The sequence below is a fragment of the Hemitrygon akajei genome, chromosome 21 (assembly GCF_048418815.1).
Source record: "Hemitrygon akajei chromosome 21, sHemAka1.3, whole genome shotgun sequence".
In the NCBI taxonomy this organism is placed as follows: domain Eukaryota; kingdom Metazoa; phylum Chordata; class Chondrichthyes; order Myliobatiformes; family Dasyatidae; genus Hemitrygon; species Hemitrygon akajei.
The window spans coordinates 10,531,215-10,548,943 of record NC_133144.1 but is presented as its reverse complement, the minus strand read 5'-3'; the positions used below and the strand labels follow the sequence as shown (position 1 = coordinate 10,548,943).

Genomic DNA, 17,729 nt, shown 5'->3' with positions numbered 1-17,729 from the left:
TCTCCTTTCTCCCTGTAACCTGACGCCTTGAATATTGCTCGACCATTAACCTATACACATATAGACCTTTATATGTCTATATACACACATAATCTAAGCTATCAGGTTCAAGGATGCATACACAAAAACAGTTCATTTCAAGATTTGATCTTTTTTCTTTTATTATCTGAAGGTGGTAATTAATCCAATGTGATCTTTAAATACTTTTTTTGTATTTAGTCCAACCCATATCACTCCCACCAGAAAGATGAAATGGGTCTTTTTAAACTCCATATGAGTAAAAGCACTCAGCCTCTGGAGGACAAATGCCTACCTAGAATGAGTAATAAGTTGTTTGGGCAATAAGATTATTTAACATGTGGACAATAATTTCATTTCATATCAGTGGCTTCAAGTGGGCATTAGGTTTAGGGTTGTTCCACGGACACTCTTCCCAGCCTTAGCAGCAAATCCCTTTACAGTTCTGTTAGTGTTGGCATCAGAATGTGTGGCAACACTTGCCGGTTGCTTCCAGCATAGCCATGGGTATGCTGATTGTTAATGCAAATGCTGCATTTCACTGTATGTTTGGATATCAATTAAACCTGAATCTACATCTCCTGCTCACTGTCTTTTTCTGGCTGCACTATGAATCGGATTGTTCAAAACCTTAACAGTCAAATTTTCTTCATGTCACATTTCCAGCACAAAGTTCTCTGCAACCAATTAACATTATTAATATTCCCATTCAAACTGATGGGTGGAAAGCAAATGTTTTATTTTATTTGGGTATATTTTATATACCCGTAAATTAAATGTGTCATAAACGTCCTAAAATCTAGAAACATGGTCCCTCTGGGAATATTTTTGTTCTTGGCTATTATTGCCTATATTTTGTTGGTTTCCCTGAAGGTATTGTTTTGTTTGTTCCACATACAGTATATTATAAGTTTCTAAGGATCTTCAATCATTGTGTATGGTTGTCTAATGTCTTCTATTAAGTTGTTTAATAAGTGAATCTTTTTATCCTTATTATCAGATTTTTGTGTGTTAAAAGTCAGTTACCAGAGTGCTTTCAGCTCGCCTGGTTATATATAATCAGGCCATATAGTAATCAGATTAATGCAGGTTGTAAACAAACATTATTAAAACTATGCTAAACTGGACATGGTTCTTCATGTAGAGCAGGGCTTCCCAACCTTTCTCATACAATGGACACCTACTATTCAGCAAAAGATCTGTGAACCCCAAGCTGGGAACCCCTGATGGACAGGAAACCTCTGGTGCAGGTGGGAGCTGACGATCCACCTTATGGAGGAACCCAGAGATCCTTGACTAGAAGGAGATCTCTTGGACTGCTTCTAATTATCCAAGAGGAACTTTCTCCCAATTTTCTCTGGGCTTTTCTCTTTGTCTTTCACAGGAGATGACAGAGAAATGTTCAATACTATGTACAGGTGAACCACAAAGGGGAGAAGGCTGCCAAACATCACGCCAAAACCAGAACTCAACAAGCCCATTGTGCCCATGGGGAGAGCAAACTGTAAGTCCTGCAAAACCTTACAGTGGGAAGTGTCTTAAGGCTTAGCCACATTGCTGGCATTAATACCCCAATTGCAATGGCTAATATTCGGTACTCTGTTATCAACAGAAGCATGTGAGGCACCAAAGCTCATTGGTTTATAGTGAATAGCAAAGTGATTTGGGAAATAGGTCATATATCCCTGGAATGTCCTGCATTTGCCTCCACTACGGGCTCTTCCCCTCCGCGCTAGGTTTAATAAGTCCGTACTCTACAGCTCGGTCAAGACAGTCTTTGGCAACCCCACACACTTTGGATTTCTTCTCATCAGCATCCCCGGCCAGGGCTGACAGGATTTCCATAATCTCCGACTCCATCAGCAGGGTGGCCAGCTCCCGTTCAGCGTTCATCAGGTTGAGTGTGATGACGACTCCCCGGTGTTGCAAGTCAACATTAGGGCTCAGCACCAGCGCCTGCAGAATCTCCATCCAGTGGCTTGTCTGGAGGGTGAAGAGGAACAACACGTAATTAACAAATGCACTGCATTTCATCACAGAGGAGAGGTACAGGTGTTGTGCCAACCTTGTAACCTACTCTACGATCAATCCAGCCCCTCACTCCACAGAGCCCTCCATTCTTCTATCATCCATGTGCCTGTCTAAGAGTCTTTTCAATATCCCTAACGTTTCTGTCTCTACCACCATCCCTGGCAGTGTGTTCCATGCACCCACCTACCTCCTGACACCTCCCACCTATACCTTCCTCCTCATTATACCCTCTCATATTAGCCACTGCCACCTGGACAAAGTCCTTGGTTGTCCTGTCTATCTATCTCTCATCCTCCTCCACGCCAAAGAGAAAAGCCTAAGCTTGCTCAACCTATTCTCACAAGACATTTGTCTAATCCAGGCAGCATCCTGGTAAATTTGCTCTGCACCCTCTCTAAAGCTTCTACATCCTTTGAGTGTAAACAGAATGCTGCCAGTTACTTCTCCTCACCTGGGCTTTGCTGAGTCCAAGTAGACATTTGCTGTTTGGCAAGGACCATTCACCACCTGCAAGCCTATGCAAGACCTTCACAACAGAATGGCCAACTCTGCCATCTCATAAGTTCATGGCTGATTGTTTTCAACAGCACCACTTTCCTGTACTAGTCATATCCCTTAGTAACAGAGTCTCCCTAGTTCTCCTGGGCAGAGAATCTAAAAGGAAATTTGTGGGTGAAGAGACTTCTTTTCATCTCTGTCCAGAATGGCCACCCCCTTGCTTTGTGACTGCCCACTGTTGGTGTATCACCAGAAACAGTAATTTCTTTTGGTAGTTCCCCCCCAACACCACCACCTTTTCCTCTCTCTTTGCATCTATCACTTACCTGCCACAGTTTTCCAATTCCAATCCCTCCTAGCACTACCTACTTTCCTCAGTCCACCAATCACCTCAGAGTCCTTTCCCACCACTCCCCTTCTCCTCACTGTACTGCTCATCTCCCCTCTCCACTCAGTCCTGATACGGGGTTTCAACCCAAAACAGCAACAACTTATTTTTCCTCACCAGTAACGCTCGACCCACTGATTTCCACCAGAAAATTGTGCGTTACTCATTTTTGATTTAAACTTTCATGACATTTCTGGTGACTCTCCACTCCAAGCAGATTGTTAAATGCTTCTCCTATTTATCTGCAACTGAAGAAGCTCATCTTGGTACCATTCCAGTAAATGTCATCAACAACTTCATCCTAAGTCAGTGATATCATAGGATGGTATTGTCGTCTGCGTTTATCAACTGGGGACTTTTTCCAGACTTACGGTTTTTATATTCTGTGTTTTTTGTTAAATCACCCGTTCCTTTTCTGTTTTGTTGTGCAAGGGATGCTGTTTGGGGATTGATGTTCTGCTGTGTTCTGGAGTTGTTTTTTTTTGGGGGGGGAGGGTTGAAGTTCCTGTTCTGTTTTGTGTGGAGGGGGTTTTTGGTGGATTGATGATTGGGATGCTGTACTTTTTTGTATGGGGGGGGTGATTTTGATGTTCCTCTCTGAACGATTTTCGTGTTCTTTCTTTGTTTCATGGCTCTCTGGAGAATACGTTTCAGAGTTTTATATGGATACATGCTTGAATAATAAACAAACCTTTGAACCTTAAAACCTTCCAGAGTTAAACACTGATCCAGCTGGGGATTAATGTATAACCTCCATGTTTTGTGTTCCATTAACAAATAGATCACTGTGCATTAACTGTCAGGAATCTAGTGTTTTATATATAAACTGCAGCTTTCCATCCCATTTCAGATCTTCAAAAGTTGGTAGCTCAGCCCTGCCGCCTGTCCAGAGGCAGCACTGTACAGACCCTGGGTTTCCTTTTAAATTTAAAGCCCTTAATCACAGGGTGCCCTGCCCTGTGGCTTCTCCAGGAAATGAAGGGATTTTACAACTTACTCAGCAGATATGATACTACAAGCACAGAAGAAACAGGAAGACAAAGACAGGGTTTAATCCTCACCTACAGAACAGATTTACCAGTAGGAAGCTAACTCGACAGGTCTCCACTTTAGTTCAGGGTAGAGTCAGCACATAACAGGCCATTCGGCCCAACTCATCCATGCTGACAGTGATGCCTAACTATATTAATCCCATTTGCCTGCATTAGATCCGAATCTCTTTACTTCTTTTCATAGAGGATTTTCTATGTGTTTGTTTAAGTTTTTTTTTAAATGATCCATTCAGTAGGAGAGCTGTTGTTTATCATTTATTGTCCATCATAGCCATTCAAGTTTGATTGGTTTTCTTGGATAATGGTGTAGAATTGCTTTTTATTAGTATTTTCCTTGTAGTTTAATTTTTCTATGCTCACTTATAATTTTTATATAATCATCTACATCTGTGTAATTGTTCAGTAAATTTTCTAATAATTGTTTAGCTGATTCTGTATTTTCTGGAAGCTTTTCAGTTTTCCTGCAGCAGGTGACATACCACTTGAAGCAATCTATTTATTTAGAGATACAGAGGGGAATAGGCCCTCTGGCCCAAAGAGCAGCGCCGCGAGTAACCCACTGATTTAATCCTAGCCTAAGCACAAGACAATTGGCAACGGCCAATTAACCTACTAACTGGCACATCTTTGGACTATGGAAGGAAACTGGTGCACCCAGAGGACCCATGTGTTCACGGGGAGAATGAACAAGCTCCTTACAGATGACATTGGAGTTGAACTCTTAACTCTAGAATGCCTGGGCTCTAATAGTGTCATGCTAACCACTACATTACAGTGGTGCCCAATTTTATAGGTTAACTATTGTCACTGGAATCTTGTTAACTCTAGTCTGATTATGAGACAACTATAACTTCTTTTTCTTTGCCTTCCTTTTTTTGTTCTTATAAAACTTAATAAAAAGGCTGTGACCACCAAGTTTTCTGCCTTATTCTTGATTTCCAAAGAGCCACTGGATTGCGAGAGTGGGTGTGGAGTCACAGTGTGGCTGGATCAGTTGGGAAGTATGTGTATCTGATATACTGTGCTTCAAAAAAAAAGAACCTGATGCTATTTGCAAATAGTTCTCAAGGCTCAGGGACACAGATTTCAATTCACAAGGAAAATATTGAGTACTATGCAAAAGTCTTACACACATGTAAAAAATTCTGTAAACTGAAGATGCTTTCAAAAATAATGAAATTAAGTTTCTAAATATAAAAAAACTCTAAACAGCAGTAAAGAGTAAAACACTAAATCAAATCAATAATTGATATGACCACCGTTTGCCTTTAAAACTGCATCAATTCTCTTAGGTACACTGTCGTGTAGTTTTACAAGAAAATCAGCTGGTAAGTTGTTCCAAGCATCTTGGAGAACTTACCACAGTTCTTCTGCAGACTTTGGCTGGTGGTTCAAAAGGCAAGAAATATGACAGCACTTTTTTAATAACACTCTTTCTGTGGTAAATTGTGGTAGAATATCACCAAAAACAATAAAGAGGCAAGCGAAGGCAGGGCTGATTGGATGATCGAGCTCTGCAGGTGTGATGCAAAGTTGGAGCATGATACATTCAAGGAGAAGCGGTCGAAGCGAGGTTTGAGACATGGTCGAGATGGAGACGGAGTCAGAGTTGGAGTTAGAGTGAGTGAATTGGACAGGAGTTGGGGCAGAAGAGTTTTGGTGTCCATCCACCAAAACCGGGAGCGAGGTCGGATTGATCTATGTGCTGAGCCGATTTGGAAATGTCGAGAAAGGCCTCGGGCTGGACAGTGGGGTACAGGCCCTGAATGTATCGTTGTGGCAGGACCTGGCTCCTAATGTGGGGCATGACCCAGTGTTTGGACAAGTTAAATGCTGGCACAGATAGACTGAAAAACTAGGATGTCGAGACTGAAGGCAAGGGTTGGGCTGATTCCTCTCACTCTTCATGACATTTACTCCTCTTTCCATGGCACTGAGGATTGAGACTGCTCCAGCTACTAAATGCTTCGTGCCTGTGAGCTCCGTGTGGCGAATTGCTCCACTGTGTGATGAACTGAGGCTCAAGCTACGGACCTATTCCGGCTGCTGCAGGTCTATGGACTCAACTTGGTTTGGAATGCTGTTGCTTGCTTTTATTGTTTGCATGATTTTTTTGTTTCTTTTCTCTTTCTCTGCGCATTAGGTGTTAGTCTTTTTTGGGTTTCTTGCTTTGTGGCTGCCTGTAAGCAGAGGAATCTCAAGGTTGTATAATTTATACAGACTTTGATAATAAATGTACTTTGAATCTAGCTTGCTTCTGTCTCTCCAGGTAATCCCAGACAGCCTTGATGATGTTGGGATCAGTGAGATCAGGCTCTGTGGAAGCCATACCATCAGAAACCATAGAAAAATATCTCTGGTGCCTAAGACTTTTGCACAGTACTGTACAAAGGGAAGACGAGAAATTATTTTTAAATCAGTGAGGTTATGATCTGGATCTTTACCATTGGGGAAGATGGAAGCAGAGTCAACAGAGATTTAAAACAGAACTGGATAGACACATGCAAGAACAGGTGAGTGGGATTGTATAGATTATTCTAAAACAGCTATCTTGTACTTGTTGGGCAGAATAGACTCCTTCTATGCCATAACAATTCCAGCATTACAATTGGATAAAGTACCCTCTTTATGGAGAAGGAAGCTGGGAATGAGAAAGCAAAAGTTCAGGATTAAGCCTGGAGTGTGGTCCAGTGAAAAGGAAAGATGTGTACAGACACTCACCACCTGTGTCATCTTGGTGCAGAGTTTTGGCTGTAGTGACGTCAGGAAAGCCAAAGCCCCTGCAGCTGCACATCTCAGTTTCTCATCCTCTTCACCACTGTACAGCACTAAAAGCTTCAGCCGATCTGAGCCCTCCACCAGGAACAGCTCCTGCACCTGGAACAGCATGCAAACAGAAAAATAAAACACTCAGCCAGCTGCAAAGCAACATTCTTTTCCCAACAAAATCTAATCCACAGACCTTCAATTAATTACTAAAGAGCAAAAATACACGCAGCTTAAAAACTTAAAGGAATTCTGCAGATGCTGGAAATTCAGAGCCACACCAACACAATGCTGGAGGTCAGGCAGCATCTATGGAGGAGAATAAACAGTCAATGTTTCAGGCCAAAACCCTGGAAAGTAAGGGGGATAAGAGAATTAGAATAAGAAGGCGATGAGGAGGGGGATGAGAACAAGCTGGCAGGTAATAGGTGAGACCAGGTGACCCTCTCCCCCTTCTCCCTACCTGCCTATTGCCTACCTCTGATGCCCCTCCTCCTTCCCTTTTTCCCATGGTCCACTCCTCTCCTATCAGATTCCTCCTTCAGCCCTTCTTCCACCTATCCACTCTCAGCTTCTTCTTCAACCCCCTCCTTACCACCCACCTTCACTGTCACCTGGTTTCACCTATCTCCTGCCAGCTTGTACTCCTTCCCCTCTCCCCATGCTTCTTATTCTGACCTCTTCCCCCTTCCTTTCCAGTCCTGAGGAAGGGTCTCAGTCCGAAACGCTGACTGTTCAAAAAACTACAGCAGCTGGAAATCTGAAACAAACAAAAAAAACCCAGAAAATACCAGAGATACTGGGCAGGTTAGGCAGTGCCCGTAGAGAGAGAAACTGATTGTGTGATGATATTTCTAGTTCTGATAAAGCGTCATAAAACTTATCTGTTTCTCTGTCCACAGATGCTGATGACCAACTGCATATGTCCAGAATTCTCTTTCTGTGCTTGTGGGCTAATTTTGGATTAAACTATTCATACAACTCAGGTCAGTTCTTATTGTTTCAGCAAGCTCTGTGACACTACTGTTTTCTAGAATCCCCAGCCCTCTACTTTCATTCAGGGACACTGGACAGGCCAGTTGTCCCAGCTGCACCTCCTGGAGATCACCAAGTCAGCACACAGTGGGGACAGTATCTAGGGCTTCCACATCACCAAAGTCCTTGCTGCGCTAATACGACAGGGCATAATTTTAAGGCGACTGGAGGAAAATGTAGAGATGTCTGAGGTGGGAGTTTTTTTTTTTTAAAAACAGATTGGTGGGTGCATGGAACACTCTACCAGGGGCAGTGGTAGAGGCAGATACATTGGGGACATTTAAGAGACTCTTAATTGGCCTGTGGATAATAGACAAAATGGAGGGCCATGTGGGAGGGGTTAGATTTATCTTGGAGCCGGTTAGGGTTAATTGGGGTTGCTGGGGCAGTGTCGTTCAAAGGGCCAGAAGGGCTACTCCGCTAAAACAAAATAAGTAAAAGGTTGGCACAACATCGTTGGCTGAAGGGCCTGTACTGTGCTGTAATGTTCTATGATGGGCCACTTACCCTCAAAATGGGACAAATACAGCAAAAAAAACCCGACTGTATCCAGCAATAACACACCTTTTCACTTAAGACCATGTTACACATGCACTCCGTAGCTGCCAATCTGATCATCTCGTGATCTTCAAACATGTAGCTCTCAATCATTGGAACTGCTTTTTCCTTAATTATCTTCTCGCTAAAAACATAAGAGATAAATCAGCCTTGAGCAAATCAAAGTACTCGCACCTAAATCAGAACATAGTAAGTTCCATTATCCAATTGGAAAATCTCAGAAGATGAACCAGAATGCTTTGGAGTGAGTAGTAGAGGATTACCCATTTAGTCCTGGAGTTGGGACAAGGTGGGAAAAGCTACGGAATGTGATGAAGTTTACGGTTACAACAGCTTCCACTTACACAGTAAAGGATGTCAGTGTAAGTAAAGAGTTAAATTTGATTCCTCTTTGGTACATGCTAAAATGGTGTTCATCTGGGATCTGGGAATGTTTTGAGGAAGTACAAGGGGACCCGTCCAGAGCAATGTTTTGAGAACTTCATGCGAGTAGCATTCTACAGCCTTGAGAATAGATCATGGTGGAAAACACATTTTTTCCTGGGAAACTGATAAAGGGTCTTGAAGGGTTTTTTTTTAAAAAAAGGGCAATTTCTTAGTGCCAGGACAATCTTCTCTTAGCTGGAGATAAAGAGACAAGGCCATTGAGAGGGAGGGACAGAGAGAGAGAGAGACTGGAAAAGCTGTTGTCAACACTTGTGGGTCTCTCTGTCAGTTTATTGGATAGCGTGGCTTCATGATTGCCTGATAAGTATTATTTTGCCTTTTTTACTACTTTTTTTTGTTCTTTCTGTATTTTATTCTTTATATAACTGCAGAGCAGACTCCTATGTCTTATGGTCTTTAACACATGCACAGTGCCTCATTTGATTGTAGATACTACTTGTCGCTGAATCAGAAAACAAGAAGCAATTTTTTAAAAGTCAGCAATTAGTTGCAACAACACAGCCTGGAGCCTAATAAACAGACGGAGGCTCCCTGCGGCAGTCGAGTCAGGGTGGTGGAGATGAGGGCTCTCTGTGGCAGTCAGGGTGGTGGAGATGAGGGCTCTCTGTGGCAGTCAGGGTGGTGGAGATGAGGGCTCCTTGCAGCAGACAGGGTGGTGGTGATGAGGGCTCTCTGTGGCAGTCAGGGTGGTGGAGATGAGGGCTCTCTGTGGCAGTCAGGGTGGTGGTGATGAGGGCTCTCTGTGGCAGTCAGGGTGGTGGAGATGAGGGCTCTCTGTGGCAGTCAGGGTGGTGGAGATGAGGGCTCTCTGTGGCAGTCAGGGTGGTGGTGATGATGAGGGCTCTCTGTGGCAGTCAGGGTGGTGGAGATGAGGGCTCTCTGTGGCAGTCAGGGTGGTGGAGATGAGGGCTCCTTGCAGCAGTCAGGGTGGTGGAGATGAGGGCTCTCTGTGGCAGTCAGGGTGGTGGTGATGAGGGCTCTCTGTGGCAGTCAGGGTGGTGGAGATGAGGGCTCCTTGCAGCAGTCAGGGTGGTGGAGATGAGGGCTCTCTGTGGCAGTCAGGGTGGTGGTGATGAGGGCTCCTTGCAGCAGTCAGGGTGGTGGAGATGAGGGCTCTCTGTGGCAGTCAGGGTGGTGGTGATGAGGGCTCCTTGCAGCAGTCAGGGTGGTGGAGATGAGGGCTCTCTGTGGCAGTCAGGGTGGTGGTGATGAGGGCTCTCTGTGGCAGTCAGGGTGGTGGAGATGAGGGCTCTCTGTGGCAGTCAGGGTGGTGGAGATGAGGGCTCCTTGCAGCAGTCAGGGTGGTGGAGATGAGGGCTCTCTGTGGCAGTCAGGGTGGTGGTGATGAGGGCTCTCTGTGGCAGTCAGGGTGGTGGAGATGAGGGCTCTCTGTGGCAGTCAGGGTGGTGGAGATGAGGGCTCTCTGTGGCAGTCAGGGTGGTGGAGATGAGGGCTCTCTGTGGCAGTCGAGTTGAAGTAGTGGAGATGGGAGCTTTATGCGGCAGTTGAGACGAGTAGCTAGATATTGTTACTGTGTGGTCAGTGAGGGCACAGATTTGCAATCAGAAAATTCCATGCTGAGTTAAACATGACACCAGTCTGAAGTAAATATATTCAAGCCACTTCAGTCTGCACAAACTCACTTAGACTCCACAGCCATCTGGCAGAAATAATTCAACCGGAAGAATCATAAAGTACAATGACCAATTGGTCTGTTCAATGTTCAAAGTATATTTATTATCAAGGTACAAATATACTACCATAAACTACCCAGACGTTCATTCTCTTGCGGACATTCATTGTAAATAGAACAAAACACATCAGAATCAATGAAAAAACACACACGTGTCACACAAAGAACCAATGTGCAAATTTAAAAAAAGAAAAAAAAAGCAATAAATATCAATGAGTTGTAGAGTCCTTAGAAGTAAGTTGATAGGTTGTAGAATCAGTTCAGTGTTGGTTGAGTGAAGTTTTCCCCTTTAGTCCAAGAGCCTGATGGTTGAGGGATAATAACTGTTCCTGAACCTAGTGGTGTGGGTCGTGAGCTCCTACACCTCCTACCAGTTTACAGCAGCGAGAAGAGAGGAAGGCCTGGATGTCTGAGCTCCTTGCTAATAGATGCTACTTTCCTGCTACAGCGCTCCTTGTAAAGGAGATTTTTGTTTGCTAAAGAGAACACTGCAATCTTAGGAATTCAGACATTTAGTCCATTTGAAGAAACATTTTAACCTAAAAGATTATGATTATAGGAACAGCTATAAGAGTAAGATAATAAAGATTCAGATTTATCCACAATGAAGGGATATGTTTATTCACTGGGTTACTGGAACAATCCCTCAATCTCACCTCTGCCCAGCCACTTACCGCAGCCTCTCACTGAGTCCAGCCAAATTGGTTAATGCCATCAGGGACTCAAAGTTCTGCAGTCCAGTGCGATCAAGGTGCAGGAGGCTGATCAGAGGTCGGATTACCTCATAAACCTGGGAAAGCAAAGGGTGAAGGAAGAGTGTTAAATCTCTCCTGACAATTGCAACAACTGCCCCTTCATCCCCATCTTTCAAGGGCCCAAACAGTCCTTCCAAGTGAGGTGACACTTCCCCTATGAGTCTATTATGGTCACCTACTATATTGGTGCCCCAGATGTGGCCTCCTCTACATTGGTAAGGCCTGATGCAGATTGGTGTCCACTTCAACAAGCACATTCACTCTGCTGCACAACAGGTGGGTTTCCCAGTTATCACCCATTTTAATTCTTACTTCCCATTCCAACATGCAGTCCATGGCCCCCTCTACTGCCATGATGAGGCATTTCTCAGAATGGAGCAGCAACACCTAATATTCCACGTGAGTAACCTCCAACCTACCCTGACAACATAAATAAACATTGATTTCTCCCTCATTCTTTCTTTTTCCCTTCAATATATTCTGGCCCTTTTCTCTTACCCCTTTTCTTCAACACACCTGCACATCACTTTCCTCTGGTGTCACTCCTCCTTCCCATTCTCCCATCATCCACTGTCCTTTCCTATCAAATTCTGCCTTTACCATCCATCACCAGCCAGCCTGAACATCTTCTTCTCTCCCATCTTATTCTGGCTTCTGCCTTTTCAATTCTGTTGAAGGGTGTCTGCCCAAAACATTGATTGTTTATCCCCCACTATAGATGGTGGCTTCCTCCAGCATTTTGTGTATGTTTCTCTGGATTTCCAGCATCTGCTTACTCTATAGTGTTTAGTTTGGATCCATTTCCAATGCCTCAACCTGATCTTAATAATGAGTACCTTCTTTCACACCAGTGTGACAACACCTGTCTTGCACGGTTTGGTGTTGAAGAAAGTTCACCAAAGGACATACAAATTAACTTTACTGAGACTTTATGATGTGCAGATAGAGGAGAGTCCATTCCGCTGGAGGATGAAGATGGCCTTTTCTGGGATTAAAGGACTGTGTATGGGTGTTGGTGGGTGGGAGGAAAGGGGCTTGTTTTGCTGTTGTTGTGTCACTTGTTGTGTACTGCATTGTTCAGCCCAGCGTGGCCATGCTATGTTGGCACCAGAATGTGTGGCAATACCCGTGGGCTTCCAGGTAGCAGAATCCTCCAAATCTTGGTGGGCTAATCTAAGGCGATCTATCGAAATACATTCAGGTTTACCTATGATAGAAGTCTTTTCTGTCCATTCCAAAACATTGAATGGGCCATCATATGATGGCCTGAGGGGATGTTCGTGTGTATGATGGCGGAAGAAAGCAAACAAGGCAGAACGTAGGTCAACAGGAACCCAAGGGTGCTGTACGCCATGATGGGGGGTAGCAATAGGTGCAAAGGAATTAAATTTCCTGAGGATGGTGGAACGTGTTGATAGGCCAACCAGACGGTCATGGCGTCAGAAATAAAATCAACTGGCACTCGTAACAGCTGCCCATATACCAACACAGCGGACGACTGCAAGTCCTCTTTTGGAGCTGTTCTGAGCCCCAGTAGGACCCATGGGAGATGATCATGCCAACACTCATCAGTCAGGGAAGCTCTCAAGTGCAGCCTTTAAGAAGCAGTGAAACCGCTCACACAGACTATTGGACTGCGGGTGACATGCCATGGTGTGATCAAGCCTAACTCCAAAGTTTGGGCCATAGCTGCCTAGAGGTCTGAAATGATTTGGGGATCGTGGTCAAGGGAAATATCAGAGGGGTTGCCAAACCAAGAAACTCAGCTACTGCTGAACGCCCGAGCCACATGCGTGGCCTTCGTCAATGCTAGAGAGATGACCTCTGGCCACCTGGGCCTTTCAAAGGCCGTGCCACAAAAACTTTACTGCAACCAGTTTCCGTGAGGCCTCCGGCCTGGATGAAAGAGGCTGTGTAAGGAGTCAAAAACAGTCTGCCTCCAGTTTGCTGACACTATGGGGTGAGGGTGACCAGTTAAACCATCATGCAGGAGAGAGACCCCCAGCTTCCCCAAACTCAGGCTCATGACTGCTGTTCGGTAAGCCTGGGCAGTAGCTTGGTTGGCAGCATAGTCAACCCTACGGTGTATGGCCTCAACAGCTAGACGTGACAGACAATCAGCTGTGGCATTATTTTTCCCTTTGATAGGTTGTGTATCAGTTCTGAAGTCTGATATGTTGGCCAGGTGGCACTTGTTGTCATTTTGGCCATCGCATGCACAAAGGGTTTGTGGTTAACGAACGCTGTGAAATGGCAACACTCCACAAGAAAACAAAAATGGCAGACTGTCAGATAGAGACCAAAAAGCTCATGGTCAAACGTGCTGTACTTCCGTATGTTACGTGCTTCTTCGTCTTATCTTTCCTGAAGTCCACAATCAGCTCTTTCATCTTACTGATGTTGAGTGCCAGGTTGTTGCTGTGGCACCACTCCACTAGTTGGCATATCTCACTCCTGTACGCCCTCTCGTCACCACCTGAGATTCTACCAACATTGGTTGTATCGTCAGCAAATTTGTAGATGGTATTTGAGCTATGCCTAGCTATACAGTCATGTTTATATAGAGAGTAGAGCAGTGGACTAAGCACACACCCCTGAGGTGCACCAGTGTTGATCGTCAGCGAGGAGGATATGTTATCACCAGTCCACATGGATTGTGGTCTTCTGATTAGGAAGTCAAGGATCCAATTGCAGAGGGAGATAGAGGCCCAGGTTCTGTAACTTCTCAATCAGGATTGTGGAAATGATGGTATTAAATGCTGAGCTATAGTCGATGTACAACATCTTGACATAGGTGTTTGTGTTGTCCAGGTAGTCTAAAGCCATGTGGAAAGCCATTGAGATTGTGTCTGTCATTAACCTATTGTGGTTATAGGCAAATTGCAATGGGCCAAGGTACTTGCTGAGGCAGGAGTTCAGACTCTGATAGTCCAGAAGTCTATAAAAGGTGAATTTTCAGCAATCTATCAGGTATCTATCGTGTTCAGACAGGTGTTCTAGTAGACTCACCATTATCACAGCTGTGGAGTTGCAGAGCGACACAACCATAAAGAAAAATTTGGTGCTGTCGGCAGTGACATCTCACAGCGCAAATTGGGCCTCAGCTTTTACAAACCAAATGACAGCATTTTGCTTCCAAAACTCCAGCAGTTTCAAAGCGACTGCATTGGCTAACATGTTCAATAACTGTAGAATCGTCCTAGAGCATCAGGGTCACCAACGTAGATTTTCGCAAATAAATCAGCGTAAGGATTTTTACATTTAAGATAAACAGTAACACAAAAAGCACAGTAACAGAGCTTCACAAAATATGTCATCACGTCAGACCAGCCACTTAAAGTGAACCGCAACTCAATGTTGGTGTTGTGAATTATGTACGTTTCCACCGATTACATTACCCTACAAAACCCAGTTCTGGAGGGCACATCCATTTAACATGAAATTAAAATTACTGCTGAATACAGATACAGTAAAACCAAGATTTTTCCACTGAGGTTGGGTGAGAGTAGAACTAGAGATGACAGGTTAAGGGTGGAAGATGAAATGTTTAAGAGAAAACTTCTTCACTCTGGTGGCGAGAGTATGAAACGAGCTGCCTGCAGAAGTGGCGGATGTGGGTTCAATTTCAACGTTTAAGCAAAATATGGATAGGTACATAGATGGGAGGGGTATGGAGAGTTATGATCCCCGTGCAGGTCAATGGCAGATTAATAGTTTGGCATGGACTAAAGGGGCTGTGCTGAGGAATATTTTGTTGAGAAAAAGTGAGCTTATCACGAAGCTAGTGGAGTACAACAGATAAAACCTCTGCACTTACTCTCTCTCCAGGAAAAGCAATTTCTGGGTTTGAGGTGATTGTGATCTTTGCCAGTGCCTGGGCAGCCTTAGTTTTACCAACCTCGGTGCCTTCTGATGCCAGAGGGAGCAATGCCTGTGGGATTGAGGAAGACGACTTTCAGGTCAGCTTGAACAAAACCAACAACACAGTCACAGTAACAGGCAGATCTAACACTGGCCACTGCACAGCCATCCCTCTGAAGAACAATTTCCACATGAGAAGAATCAAAACTCAACAACAGCAAACACCAGGTAGTCTTCAATCAGTCAAATTTACCTATTGTGGGAAGCATGGGAAACCTGGACTTTGAAGGGAATTGACAGAATTTGATTCAAGTGAAAGCACAATAAACACATGAAGGTCAAAGCAATGGAAGATACATTTAAAGCATGAAACAGAGGTGAGCATGGACCAACTGGGATAAAAAACACCAATTCTATGCCGCAATTTCAATTTAATTCCCAATCCCTTTTATTAAAAACTACTTATTTATTTAGTGATACAGCACGAAATAGACCCTTCTGGTTCTTTGAGCCATGTCACCCTGGCAACCCCCAACAAACCCAATTAACCCTAACCTAAACACAGGACAATTTCCAATGACCAAGTAAGCTACCAGGTAAGTCTTCATACTATGGGAGGAAACCAGAGAACCCGGAGAAAACCGTTGCATTCCATGGAGAGGAAGGTACAGAGACACCTTACAGAACAGCGCTGAACTCTGGAATGCCCCGAGCAGTAATAGTGTCATACTAACCGCTATGCTACCACGACATCCTATTATCCTCTAACTTTTGGTGAAAGGAAGAGTTCAAGGCTGCTGGGATGCCAGACTTACAATACATTCCATACAGTGCCCGTGATCAGAAGATTGTGATTTAAATTCCCACTGCTGTCTGTAAGGAGTTTGTACATTCTCCCCATGACAAATTGGGCTTTGTCCAAGTTAAGACGTACGGATTAAGGTTTGTTAGTAGTTAGCACTGAGAGCGTGGCGATGTTTGTGGCTGCACCAGCACATCGTTGGAACATGTTGGTCATTGACACAAACAATGCACTTCATTGTACTGTATGTTTTGATGTACGTACATGTGACAAATAAAACAAATCCTTAATCTTCATCTTTACCTATGATTGGAGAGACATGCCAGGACTGTGGGTTCCTTGTGGCATTGCTTCTAAACACAAGAGGATACATTCTCAGACATCTTCTAACCATTATCTCCACTGTCCCTGTCAAAATGAACACCGAAGTAAAGATGAAGTGTTTGGTGCTGACTCACCTTCCCTCCTCCCTGAGCTACCACAACTCCACGATCCTCAGGAACCTCCACCAGAGCCAGGAATACTCTGAAAATCAGAAAGACATTTAAACTGTCAATCCTGCAGGGCAGAAAGATCTGCTGCTCCTGTTTCCACGCACGCACACACGCACACTATAGAGCTAGGGTGCCTAAGACATTTGCACAGTGCTGTATTTGTCTATGTGGAGCAGAGAAGGAGTTTGTAAATCAAAGGACATTGGGAATGGCCAGGGAGGAACACTGTGGGACAGGTGGCAGACAGGTGCAGACGCTCCCAGCCCTACAACACCAGGCAAGAGTATTTGAATCCAAACAATTGGTTTATTGATCATTATAGAATGTTTCTCTGGTGCATCCCGCTCCTCCCCTCTCCCTTCCCCTTTTCCCAACCACAATTCCCCTCTCACCGCTCCCTTCCCACTCTCAATCCAGAGTAGAGACTGTGACAGAGAACATTCAGTAAACTCACTCCTTACATACATGCATTCACACAAACAGACATTGCCTGGTCATTCTGCTGTTGTTACATAGAATGTGCGCACTTCGTCTTCCCCGGTGTGTGCTCATAATAGGCCCCAAACAGAGCTGATGGGCTCGGGTTGGCTTTATAGTGACTTTCCCTCCATACACAGTGGAATACTCCATTTCTTTAGTAATGGGATGTGTAAATATGTATATATTGTTTGTATTTAAGGTAGAGACATGTAAAAACTTCTGTTTATTTCTCAATATGATTGGAACTACATTGAGGGGTGGATCATATTCTACCTAATCTTTGTGGGTAATTAAAGATGGTATGTTCTAGTGCTTAACAGTAAAGAGTTCATCACCCTCAGTAGGGGAGAGAGATGGGGGCTGTGAGGAGTTCAAACTGGACAAGAGTAAGTATGGAGTTATTATTGCGTTTTCTTGAAGATGTCTTTTTTAAATATTGGCAATTTCCTTTTCACTATTTTCACTAATTTTTGTAAGTTTGATTTTTGATGCACCTAATAAACACCCTTCAGCTAACTGGGGCCGCTGCTTAATTGGGCCAAAAGTACCGACCCCGGAGCATTTATACTAGTTTGCCTGTGTTTTATATTAGTTTGTACTGTTTTGATTAATAATCTGGTCAGGTGAGTTAGTAAACGCTGCTTTTACTGCTATTAGCTTGCACCTTACATTCACAAAGACTTGGGTCAAGTACTGCTCCCTGAACCTGTATCCTGGGATCAAAAGAGAGGGCAGAGGGTTGTAGACGTACTGCCAGCTCCATCATAGGCACAACTTTCCGTCCCTCAAGGATATCTTCAAAAGTTGGTGCCTCAAGAAAGCAGCATCCATCATGAAGCAGTCTCAGTATC

General features: G+C 44.1%; 1 protein-coding gene across 1 annotated transcript in view; it reads right to left on the bottom strand.

Moving 5' to 3' along the window:
* Window positions 1-135: 135 nt before the first annotated feature.
* The window catches only part of LOC140714070 (protein unc-45 homolog A-like), a 47,059-nt gene continuing 29,465 nt past the window's right edge, over window positions 136-17,729 (bottom strand). Inside the window, exons 15-20 of the mRNA XM_073024778.1 lie at window positions 16,363-16,429; window positions 15,059-15,172; window positions 11,161-11,276; window positions 8,353-8,470; window positions 6,709-6,864; window positions 136-2,001 (exon numbers count right to left, since the gene is read on the bottom strand). Of these exons, the coding sequence (XP_072880879.1) occupies window positions 1,729-2,001; window positions 6,709-6,864; window positions 8,353-8,470; window positions 11,161-11,276; window positions 15,059-15,172; window positions 16,363-16,429 (844 nt within the window). The 3' untranslated portion in view covers window positions 136-1,728. The remainder of the gene's footprint in view (window positions 2,002-6,708; window positions 6,865-8,352; window positions 8,471-11,160; window positions 11,277-15,058; window positions 15,173-16,362; window positions 16,430-17,729) is intronic.